This window comes from Lissotriton helveticus, chromosome 3_1 (genome assembly GCF_964261635.1).
Source record: "Lissotriton helveticus chromosome 3_1, aLisHel1.1, whole genome shotgun sequence".
NCBI classification, from domain to species: domain Eukaryota; kingdom Metazoa; phylum Chordata; class Amphibia; order Caudata; family Salamandridae; genus Lissotriton; species Lissotriton helveticus.
In genome coordinates this window covers 1,912,899,734-1,912,912,917 of record NC_136061.1, presented here as the reverse complement: position 1 = coordinate 1,912,912,917, position 13,184 = coordinate 1,912,899,734, and the positions used below count along the sequence as shown (strand labels likewise).

The 13,184-nt window shown below is 43.8% G+C and overlaps 1 protein-coding gene across 2 annotated transcripts in view; it reads left to right on the top strand.

The window, feature by feature from the left end:
• The window catches only part of OSBPL5 (oxysterol binding protein like 5), a 970,364-nt gene that overhangs the window by 848,554 nt on the left and 108,626 nt on the right, over positions 1-13,184 (top strand). For both annotated transcript variants that reach the window (XM_078682923.1, XM_078682922.1), the window contains one exon: positions 12,552-12,641. In XM_078682923.1, coding sequence (XP_078539049.1) covers positions 12,552-12,641 — 90 coding nt within the window. The remainder of the gene's footprint in view (positions 1-12,551; positions 12,642-13,184) is intronic.

Here is a 13,184-nt window from a genome sequence, read left to right as displayed (position 1 = left end):
CTGAGCATACCCTTCCACACTCATGGTGGCCAAAATAATTTCAAAAAGGGGGTGGTGATGGACAGAGTATCTGAGTTAATCAGAACACTCCTACCCAGTCAACAGATCAGGGCTTGATCCATCACCGTTTTTTTGCTCACTGCACCATCCCAGTTCAGAACCTGGCTATATGCAAATTAGTCTGTCCCTGGCCCAGTGCATCATGGGAACAGGGCAGACCAAACTACCAAGCCAATTCTTCACTGGAAAGGAAACAAGCTTCCGGGGACCGGTTTTTGGCATTACAGCCGTCTTCGGCCCGGCTTGCTTGAATCCTGATGGTACAGTGAGCAAGGGACTCATGTCTGAGCATACCCTTCCACACTCATGGTGGCCAAAATAATTTCAAAAAGGGGGTGGTGATGGACAGAGTATCTGAGTTAATCAGAACACTTCTACCCAGTCAACAGATCAGGGCTTGATCCATCACCGTTTTTTAGCTCACTGCACCATCCCAGTTCAGAACCTGGCTATATGCAAATTAGTCTGTCCCTGGCCCAGTGCATCATGGGAACAGGGCAGACCAAACTACCAAGCCAATTCTTCACTGGAAAGGAAACAAGCTTCCAGGGACCGGTTTCTGGCATTACAGCCGTCTTCGGCCCAGCTTGCTTGAATCCTGATGGTACAGTGAGCAAGGGACTCATGTCTGAGCATACCCTTCCACACTCATGGTGACCAAAATAATTTCAAAAAGGGGGTGGTGATGGACAGAGTATCTGAGTTAATCAGAACACTCCTACCCAGTCAAAAGATCAGGGCTTGATCCATCACCGTTTTGAAGTTTGAAATTATTTTGGCCACAACAAGTGTGGAAGGGTATGCTCAGATGTGAGTCCCTTGCTCACTGCACCATCAGGATTCAAGCAAGCCGGGCCGAAGACGGCTGTAATGCCAGAAACCGGTCCCCGGAAGCTTGTTTCCTTTCCAGTAAAGAATTGGCTTGGTAGTTTGGTCTGCCCTGTTCCCATGATGCACTGGGCCAGGGTCAGACTAATTTTCATGTAGCCAGGTTCTGAACTGGGATGGTGCAGTGAGCTAAAAAACGGTGATGGATCAAGCCCTGATCTTTTGACTGGGTAGGAGTGTTCTGCTTAATTCAGATACTCTGTCCATCACCACCCCCTTTTGAATCGTTTTGGCCACCACAAGTGTGGAAGGGTATGCTCAGATGTGAGTTCCTTGCTCACTGCACCATCAGGATTCAAGCAAGCCGGGCCGAAGACGGCTGTAATGCCAGAAACCGGTCCCCGGAAGCTCGTTTCCTTTCCAGTAAAGAATTGGCTTGGTAGTTTGGTCTGCCCTGTTCCCATGATGCACTGGGCCAGGGTCAGACTAATTTGCATGTAGCCAGGTTCTGAACTGGGATGGTGCAGTGAGCTAAAAAACGGTGATGGATCAAGCCCTGATCTTTTGACTGGGTAGGAGTGTTCTGCTTAATTCAGATACTCTGTCCATCACCACCCCCTTTTGAATCGTTTTGGCCACCACAAGTGTGGAAGGGTATGCTCAGATGTGAGTCCCTTGCTCACTGCACCATCAGGATTCAAGCAAGCCGGGCCGAAGACGGCTGTAATGCCAGAAACCGGTCCCCGGAAGCTTGTTTCCTTTCCAGTAAAGAATTGGCTTGGTAGTTTGGTCTGCCCTGTTCCCATGATGCACTGGGCCAGGGTCAGACTAATTTGCATGTAGCCAGGTTCTGAACTGGGATGGTGCAGTGAGCTAAAAAACGGTGATGGATCAAGCCCTGATCTTTTGACTGGGTAGGAGTGTTCTGCTTAATTCAGATACTCTGTCCATCACCACCCCCTTTTGAATCTTTCTTCTCAGCAGTAAATCAGTTTCAGTGGTCCTTCGCCAAAGGGGTATCTAATCTCAAGGAGCTGTCTTCAGCTACAGCCCTCTGTTTCATCCTGCTGGAGTTTTTCAGCTTCCATTTCAGTGACTAAGTCCAAACTTAGAAACCTTCACCACAACTTTGATCCATGGTCATCAGACGACGAAGACCCCATCTCGGACACCTACTGCCGCCTTGACCTGCTAAACTTTACCTGCTCCGACAATTTTCTTCAAGAATTTTTCTAAGTGCAGAGGGAAGCGCTGGCCAGGCCCAATCCACTTGTATCCAAAACTCACTCCATTGAAGTTGACGTTAACTTTCGACTTGGACCCGGTCTCACACAACTAGATGTCCGCAGTTGTCACTTTGTTCTTTTAGGCACTAGTTTTCACTTAAGAATTCTAAAATTCATAACGCTGGTTCTACTGATTGGAAGTTTGTCATTTTGGTATGGATTTTTGTCATTTTGGTGTCAAAATAATAATTGTATTTATTTGTATAATATATACAAATTTGCTCTATTTTTCTAAATTAATTTAGGATTTTTCTTGTGTTGTGTTTCTACTTTGTTACTGTTTGTGTGCTGCATAATTACTTTGCACATTGCCTCTATGTTAAGCTGGACTGCTTTTTGTGCCACGCTACCCAAGGTTAAGCACAGGTTAATTTAGTGACTTTTTGTGGTCAACCTGCCAGGGACTGTGGCTGTTGCTTGACCAGGGCTCACACCCTAGTCAACCAACAGCCCGATTTCTCATAGAGATAAAAACTAATGTTTAAAAAATGAAACCCCTGAAATCTGCCCATTATAGTTTAGTGAACTATGACTTGCACCCTATCATGCACTATTTATGCCCTCACATATTACATCACTCAAATGACATCATTGATGACATCCCTGATGACATCTCAAATGACATGACTGATGACATCTCACATGACAACATCCTTGACTATGTTATTCACATTACTCCTTAAGCATTTACATAATTTAGAAATAAAAAAGTTGTTCGTAAAAGGCTATAGTTATATACAACATAGAATTTCTGTGTGTACATGTGTGGGTGCATAGAATGGAAATAGTGCAAGTCCAGGAGGTAAGTGTGTTTGCGCAGGTTGAAAGTTATATGGTGCACCATTTATAAACTAGTAGGTTGTGGATTAAAGCCAAAGCTTGTTGCAAAACATCTGTGAGAAAATCCAATGCTGCTGTTGACAATAGATTAACCACTAGTGGCTGTCTGGGCACATGCCCATGTTAAATAGTTGTAATACAGTGCTATGGACACATCAAATACAAGGTAATTTATAAAGTCTGGATGTATTTTCCAGAACTTCACTGAAGATTTTGATGCATTGAAAGCTGTTGAATAATGTTAATGTAGGGGTGTCCCATTTAGAGGTGGTTTAACTCACACTGGGGTTGTAACCATATCTATAATGTGTCCCATCTCAGGAATGTGCATCATATATTTTACCAAACTATAGTGTTGCCCGTAGGGTTTTGCAGAAGGTGTCTTGTCATTGGCAAATGCATACGTGTCCTGTCAGCGGCAAATGCATACGTGTTACCCTCTTGACTTAAAAATGCGGGTCAAATAAAATCTTTAAGAGAATGATCCCAAAAAGGTGAATAGATCACAAGCTTTGGAGGATTCGGGTCCCTAGATATACAAATTTGTATTTCTTTAATAACTCAAAAACTACCTTGGATAGCAACCTGAATATGCATGAACATATCAACTCGATGACCAAAACTGCCAGATTCCAGCTGAGCTACTTAAGAAAACTAAAACCTTTCCTTGATACAGCCGACCTAAAAACCGCAGTTCAAGCGTCTCCAGAATTGAATACGGCTGCTCTACCCTATCTGGCCTACCAAAGACTTTGACGGCCCGCTAAAAGCTTGCCTCAATGCAGCAGCTAGACTCTTATCTGGCTCAAAAAATTGGACCACATTTCACCACATCTGAAGGCCTTGAATTGGCTTCCTCTTGAAGGCAGAATCCAGCTCAAGCTGGCCTGCATCACTCATAAAGCCTTGTACACGAACAACCCAAAGTATCTCACCCAGAAAATTGTGATATCTGGGAGAACCAGACACTCCTAGCCCACCAGAGACCGTGTGCTCCAGCTACCCCAAGAATCTGGACCGCACCAAGAATCTGGAACTCGCTACCTCCCTTCATCTGAAAAATTCATACTTTGTCGCTCTTCAAAAAGGAAGCGAAAACCTTCCTAATAAGCCAATTCCTCCAATAACTCTCCTGTTCGAGGCATATGAGCTGCAGATTGTACACTATGCATAGATCACCATCTGGTGTTGGGCTCAGATGCTTGCACTTTGTTGCTGTTGTGGAAGAGTCTTTTGTACTCACAAGATAGGTGACTCCTTCCTTGGATGATAGTGCACATGGGCATGGACTCCATGCTTAGATTGTTTTTCTCCGCCATTGGGTTCAGATGTAACTTTTGTGCTCTGGTTCGGCACCGTATTTTCCAAACCTTTTCGACGCGCTGACTATCTACAACTTGATGGTTTTGTTTTTCGATTGTGTGATCTTCGACGCGAATCTCAACTACTCGATTCCAGTTGTCGACGCGGGCCGCTGGGTCTATCGACGCCGTTTGGGCCTACAGCTTATGGAAAGGACCCATTCAAAAAATGCCCCCAGAGTGGAGCGAAATTCCCACACAGTGACCATCATAAGGTCTGTAACCTGTGTCTCTCGCCCTAGCACGACGAGAACAATTGCCAGGTCTGCACCTCTTTTCGATCCAAGAAAACCATCCGTGATCGCTGGGCCTGACAAAACATCATGGCGCAGCAAGCAGCTCCGGCACCAGTGGACATCTTCGACGAAGATCCCGATGTCCCAGAGGAGGATTGTGAGGACCTGGAAATTGTGTCCGAAGCAGACGACTCAGACTACCACATCACTCCTGGTCAACGAGTGAGTACAACTACCTCAACCCCACCCGTCAAAAAAAAGACCCTGGTCAACACTTCGAATGCTGGCCCCAGTCGCGACCGAAAACAAGCTTCAGAAACCCCGCCCCTGGGCCCGGCTCCGAAGATAAAGGACAAGCCTTCCGGTAGCTCGGGACCGAGCAAACCGCATATCAGAGTCCCGTAGGCGCCATCGGCACCGAAGACGGGAGAGCAACCTACTCCTAAAAAGAATTTGGCACCGACCACCTCGATGCTGAAACAAAAACCATCAGATCCGAAGAAAAGATTCCGGTCTCCATAGCCAAGCCAAAGGATCCTAAACCACCTATTAAGGCCTCGGAGCACAAATCCAAACCCCGCTCGGACCCAAAATAGTCGGCACCGAAAGCGATTACCAAAGAGGAAAAACTTTTTTTACCAGATCCTGTTGATCCCAAGCCGAAAAAACTCCATATAGATCAAACAGTACATGTGGCTACTGTTCCACACAACAAGAGAAAGCTGGACACACCAGATACTCCTGCAGTGCCTGTAAAGAAAAAAGACTGTACCACTTCACCTATAAGACCCTCTTCTCCTGTTGTTCCTTCAGAGCCTGTTCTTCCTCCTAAGCCTGTCTCTCCTCCACAGCCTCCAAAACTCCCACCTCATTCACCACCACCAAAGGATGATGATGATGATGATAATTTAGGGGGTGGGGGAGGCAACAATGACCCATTCACTGACCCTGATGATGACATGGACACACCACAGGATGATTGGAACGATTATAATGACCCAATAGATCCCCCAGACCTCCCTGATCCCCAGCCATATCCAACAAAACCATCTCCCCCAGATGACAATATTGGCTTTGGTCAGCTTGTAAATAGAGCTGCTGTCTACCATTGTGTTAATCTGCATTCAGACCCTGCAGATGAGGACACATTGGAACAGTCACAGAAAACTGTCCAAATCCTGCCAATGCTAAAATGGGTCATTAAATATGCCCCCGACATATTCAAAGACCCAGTGAGAGTTAGAATACTCAATCCCAAGATTGACAAAAAATATAAACCTGCCCCAGATGATCCCACCTACATCAAAGGGCAGCTACCCTTAGACTCACTAGTGGTAACTAACGCACCACCTCCGGATAAGGAATCTAAGTTGTTAGATGCCTCTGGCAAGACAGTTGCTGGCCAAGCAGCTAATCACTGGCGCATAGCCAACACCAAAGCATTACTTGCTAGGTAGGATAGGGCTCACTATGACCGACTAGAAACTCTATTACAACATTTACCTGATCAATACGAAACCCAGTCAAATGATTTGATTCAAGAGGGCAAATTAATAACCAACGCATCAATGAAATGTGCCCTTGATGCACCAGACACACCCTCTAGGTCCATTAACACTAGTGTGCTACTCAGACGACATGCCAGGTTACGCATTTCAGGCTTTAAACAGGAGGTGCAAACAACAATCCTCAACCAGCCGTCCAATCAGGAACAACTTTTTGGACCAGCTGTAGACACCACTCTAGAGAAGATAAAAAAGGACACGCAGACTGCTAAATCCATGGGAGCATTACAGTCTCCATTCAGTAGTGGGTCCCTTTGTCGCTCCTTCTATATAGGAGCATCCAAAAACATTGGAACAGAGACCGCCTCCTCTTCCTACAAAAACACCACTCATCCCCCAAAAGAGGATATTTTAGAGGCGGATACAGGGGCAATAACAACAAAGGGAGAGGCTGAGGTAACCACAACACCTGCGCCCCACCCCCAATAATAAACAGTGACTTCCCTCCACTCCCACCAGACCATTCGGATGTATGACGTTACAACGCATACTTTTACAACGTCTACTTTTACAACGTCTACTTTTACAACGCAAAAACCATTACAACGCATACATTTACAACGCATGTTTTTACAACGCAGATACCTTTACAACGCATACCATTACAACGTAAGTATTGGTAAGTATATAATAATTTTTTTAATGTAAATTAATTTAATTTAATTTAATTTAATTAATTTAATTTAAATTTAATTTTACTTTATTTTTACCCTGTACCCCTGTACCCCAAAACCCAACCTAGCCCTGAACCCTAAAAATACCCTTTTACCCAAAAACCCAAACCTAGCCCTGAACCCTAAAAATACCCCTTTACCCAAAAACCCAAACCTGGCCCTGAACCCTAAAAATACCCCTTTACCCAAAAACCCAAACCTGGCTCTGAACCCTAAAAATACCCATTTACCCAAAAACCCAAACCTGGCCCTGAACCCTAAAATTACCCCTTTACCCAAAAACCCAAACCTGGCCCTGAACCCTAAAAATAGCCCTTTACCCAAAAACCCAAACCTGGCCCTGAACCCTAAAAATACCCCTTTACCCAAAAACCCAAACCTGGCCCTGAACCCTAAAAATACCCTTTTACCCAAAAACCCAAACCTGGCCCTGAACCCTAAAAATACCCCTTTACCCAAAAACCCAAACCTAGCCCTGAACCCTAAAAATACCCCTTTACCCAAAAACCCAAACCTAGCCCTGAACCCTAAAATTACCCCTTTACCCAAAAACCCAAACCTGGCCCTGAACCCTAAAAATACCCCTTTACCCAAAAACCCAAACCTGGCCCTGAACCCTAAAAATACCCCTTTACCCAAAAACCCAAACCTGGCCCTGAACCCTAAAAATACCCCTTTACCCAAAAACCCAAACCTAGCCCTGAACCCTAAAAATACCCCTTTACCCAAAAACCCAAACCTATAATATTTTAAATATAATTATATACTTACCAATACTTACGTTGTAATGTTATGCGTTGTAAAAGTATCTGCGTTGTAAAAACATGCGTTGTAAATGTATGCGTTGTAATGGACTTTGTGTTGTAAAAGTTTCGTTGTAATGGTAGTGCGTTATAAAAGTTGCGTTATAAACGTTGTATACCGACCATTCCACTCAGGTTGGGGGGAGACTCACAGTTCCTACCTGTCTGGGATTCCATCACAACAGACAGGTGGGTAAGACAAATTATCCAGTATGGTTACTGCCTGGAACTTACAGCAACCCCGTCCACCATACCACCCAAACAGCATCCAATGTTCAAGGAACACCTCACGCTCTTAAAACAAGAGGTTCTCTCACTGTTGCAAAAGCACGCAATAGAACCAGTTCGCTTACAGCATCAAGGAACAGGGGTTTACTCACTATATTTCCTAATCCCCAAAAAGGACGAGACCCTAAGGCCAATACTCGACCTCAGACCCCTCAATCTCTATATATAGTCAGATCATTTTCATATGATCACTCTCCAACAGGACCTCCCACAACAGGGCGACTTCCTTGCCACACTAGATCTCAAGGACGCCTACTTCCACATTCTCATACACCCTGCTCACAGGAAGTATCTAAGGTTCATGGTGGACGGACAACATTATTAGTTCAAAGTCCTTCCATTTGGGGTAACCACCGCACCCAGAGTGTTCACAAAGTGCCTTGCGGTGGTAGCAGTACACTCAAGAAGACAAAAAATACATGTCTTTCCATATCTCGACTACTGGCTAATAAAAGCCAAGTCATTCAACCAGTGTGTTCATCACACTCATCAAACCATCCAGCTGCTACACGACTTGGGATTCACTTGGGATTCACAGTAAACTACCCCAAGTCAAATTTACAGCTCTCCCCTCAGTATCTAGGGGCCACAGTAGACACCTCCAGAGCTCTGGCATATCCCAATCCAGTCAGGATAGCCAGTATGCAAGCTCTAATCACCAAATGTCAACCACAGCACTCCCTCCCAGCTAGGGTATTCATGCAACTCATAGGAATGATGGCCTCTTGCATCTTTATCGTACCTCATGGAAGACTCCAGATGCGCACCTTACAGGAATGGCCAGCACGTCAGTGAAACCAGGCTCAAGGATAACTTACAGATCTGGTGTTGGTGGACAGCCGCACTCATTGCTCTCTGCAGTGGTAGAACGCACAAACCTATCCAAAGGGAGGCTGTTCCTCAAGCCAGTTCCACAGATAGTGCTAACAGCAGACGCATCACTCACCGGTTGGGGAGCCCATCTCCTTAACCATACAATTCAAGGCAAATGGACCACTCAACAAAAAGTGCTCCATATCAATCACCTAGAATTACTGGCAATATTTCTAGCATTAAATTCATTCCAAGTACATCTACAGCACAAAACTGTCCACGTCCAGATGGACAACATGACAGCCATGTATTACATACAAAAACAAGGAGGCACATATTCTTTGCAGCAGTCCCAGTTTCGCACAAAACATTTGGAGATGGGCCATTCCACAAAACATGTACCTGATGGCCCAACCTCTTCCAGGAGTTCACAATCAGATTGCGGATCTCCTAAGTCGGCAGGCACAGCAGATACATGAATGGGAACTTCATCTTCAAGTTCTTCAACCATTTTTCCAAATGTGGGGTCCACCAGACATAGATCTGTTTGCCACACACGCAAATGCAAAATGCCCAACCTTCGCCGCCAGGTTTCCACACCCGTTGTCCAAAGGCAATGCAATATGGATGAACTGATCAGGCAGATTTGAGTACGCTTCTCCGCCACTCCCATTGATTCCCCTAGTAGTATGCAAGCTCAGACAACAGTCTCTCAAGATGATCCTGGTGGCTCCCACATGGGCACGCCAACCATGGTTCACAACACTACTGGAACTCTCAGTAGTTCCACACCAAAAACGACGCCTCTCCCCAACATTGCTAACGTAGAACAATGGAGAGATAAGGCACCCCAATCCAGGTCAACTGAATCTAGCGATCTGGCTCCTGAAGTCCTAGAGTTCAGTTATCTTAACCTTCCACCGGACTGTATGAACATCATTAAAGAAGCCAGACGCCCTGCACACTTGCAGAGATGTAATCTAGCATTTTCATCCATACGATTAAATCTAGCAGCACTTGTAGCTTATTCACAAAACAGACAACACCTGTCACTATTTAGAGTACCTGCAATTAAATCCTTTATCGAGGGCCTTAAAAGAATAATTCATCCCAGACTGCCACCCTCTCCGGTGTGGAATTTAAACATTGTTCTTACCAGGCTCATGGGTCCCCCATTTGAACCTTTACATCAATGTGAACTTCAGTTCCTCACATGGAAAGAAGCTTTCCTTGTCCAGTTACCTCTCTCAGAAGGGTAAGTGAGATCCAGGCTTTATCCATACAAGAACCATTCCTACAAATACATCGTAACAAAGTGGTTCTCAGAACAAATCCAAAATTCCTTCCCAAAGTCATCTCTGTTTTTCATGTTAACCAATCAGTTGAATTACCAGTGTTTTTCCAAAACCCAGACTCTGTGGCAGAAAGAGCTCTTCACACACTACACGTCAAAAGAGCATTACTTTATTACATTGACATGACTAAACCCTTTCGAAAAACAAAACAACTGTTTGTGCATTCTCCCCACCTCATAAAGGTAACCCCATATCCAACGCTGGGATCGCGAGGTGGATAGTAAAATGCATTCAAATATGCTACCAAAAGGCTAAGCGCACATTAACAATTCCGCCTAGAGTGCATTCAACACGCAAACTAGGGACTTCCATGGCATTCTTGGGGAACATTCCCTTAGATGACATATGTAAAGCAGCAACATGGTCTACACCACACACCTTCATCAAATACTATTGTGTTGACAATGCAGGCTAAGCAACAAGCTTCTGTAGGCCAGGCTGTTCTTAAAACACTGTTTCAAACCACTGCAACAGATACAGGTGACCACCACTAGAGGAGACACTGCTGTACAGTCTATGCATAGTGTACAATCTGCAGCTCATATGCCTTGAACGGAAAATGCTACTTACCAGTATGCATCTGTTCTTGGCATGTAGAGCTGCAGAGTTGTAAACACCCAGCCGCCTCACCGGAACCTGTATCTGTTCCAGTATTATCTTAATTAGATACATTCACATGGACATCTCTTACTTCTTACTGACTCCATCATTTCCCATCATGGCGAAAAACAATCTAAGGATGGAGTCCATGCCCAAACGCACTATTGTCCAAGGGAGGAGTCACCTATCTCGTGACCACAAAAGACTCTTCCAAGACAACAACAAAGGGCAAGCATCCGAGCGCAACACCACATGGCGATCTATGCGTAGTGTACAACTCTGCAGCTCTACATGCCAAGAACAGATGCATACTGGTAGGTAGCATTTTCCTTATTGCGCATTCCGTCTTTTCATGGCCTATGTTTCTGTGAATAATCTTCTGTATTGCTTGGCCCTCTCCATGTATCAATTGTTCGCCTTGTTTTAATGCTGACATGTTGCTTGCTGATGTTGGTACTGAACTGTTTATTGTTTATAGCTCTGACTTTTATCCTACTGTAGTCAATTCCCTAACCCCATCCTTGTATTTTGCCTATGCCTATACTGTACGCAACGTGTTTATCCCTGTAAAGCGCTCTGATACCCTAATGGGTCATGTTCGCGCTATATAAAACCTTAAATAAATAAAAACAAATACTGAATGGATTTGCACCAAATTAGAAAAGGGTCTCCTTCTGGAGCTAGAGCTAGCTTTTCCTCAAATTTGGTGTAAATTCGTTCAGCAGTAAGGGCTGCAGTCATGTCTAAAAAATGCAAAATCCCCATAGACATTGCATGGGGAAAAAACGTTTTTGAACCCCCCAATTTTTCTAAGCCTGTGTTTGACAAATCATCCCAAAACTTTCCACACAGCTGCTCAAGTAGGTGGTAAACTACTTTTGAAAATGTTGTGAACATTCCTCAATTGGGACCAAAGTTATTGGTAAAACAATACATGCTTCTTCTATGGCAATAGTGGGATCTAACTATAACTACCTACTGGCTAATACCAGTAGGTCTCTCTCTCTCTCACACACACACACACACACACCCACACACATGCATGCATGCGCGCACACACATACACACACACCAGCTTGCCATAAATTATAAGGTTATTGCAAGTCCCTGAGTCAGGTTTTAGAACTCGGTGCAGCAGGGGGTACTCTATCCCATGTAATACATGTTCACACCTTACTCACAAACCATGTAAAATCTTGGCGCGTAGATCTTTCAGAAAGAGCACATTTTCAAACATGAAGAATAAAAATAGAACATCTCGTCAATAACCTATTAGATATTAGTTGCTATAAAACATTAGAAACAGTTCAATACAAGTTAGTTTTGTTTTTGTTTTTATAAAAGCTGTAGTAACACAGAATGTGTTGAAACTTACAGAAAGATTCTAACTTTTCTATAATTACCTAAGGAACGCAACAACAAAAATTTTTGCTAGTCTCTGTAAACTAGAAAAATAGAGCAGAAGAAAGGCACACAACCTTTAATTTTCGTTACTTTGAGCAGCTGCTAAATTATAGACATGTATTTATACAGGGATTACAGAATCCCATGTATTACATATATATCGATCGTTTCATTACTTGGTGCTGGCAGGACAGTTAAAGCTGTCTCTGGCCCAGACCTAAAAATTATAAATTATCTATACGTGTCCAATGGTTTCCTATTGATCACTCTTTCATGTGCTGACATTTGCCCTTTAAAATCCAAATCAAAAGTCTAAACCGGTTAAACTTGTGTTTTGTTTTCCTTTTATAGCGGGCCTTAAAGAATTGTTCCTGCAGACAGTGACCGATGAAGAATGTTTGCTTGCTCCAGTTATAACGAGTTGTTTTCTTTTAATAGCCCTTCTTCGGTGGCAGCACAGCCATTAATCAAATCGCTGGGAAGATTACATCTGGAGAAGAAGTCTTAGCAAACCTCCATGGACACTGGGTACAGTGCTTTATGGATTTATTTATTTTAAAATGTTACTGCGCACAACATGGCCCTTCAGGTCTGGCGATGATGGATGCTACCCATATTTTTCCTCAAATTAAATGAAATTGCATTATGCATTTAAAATAAACAGTGGCTTTGAGGGCAGGCGTATATTTCGGCCCCACATTGAAGCACACCATTCTACATTCTCGTGTTTTTTCCTTGATAGTATGAATTTGCTTTTAATGCATGGATGGAAAAAATGTTTTCTCTTGGTTGTGAGCCGATCCTGAAGCATCACAGTGTTGCTTTCATCGTGATTTATTGTCAACAGACCGCATTCAGGCATCACGCTTACCATGGGACATGCAGGGTTAGTGCGCGCTAAAAATCGATGTATTTTTATTTTATTGTTTGAATGATTTTTATTGTGTTATGGTCTTAAAACATCGCAATCAATGTAAATTTCACAAATTTAACAAAAAACATTTGCCAGCCAGCATTGCCCTGGCTTATAACTGAAAGTGCCTCTTTACTCAGGGATGCATTTAGGCAGTC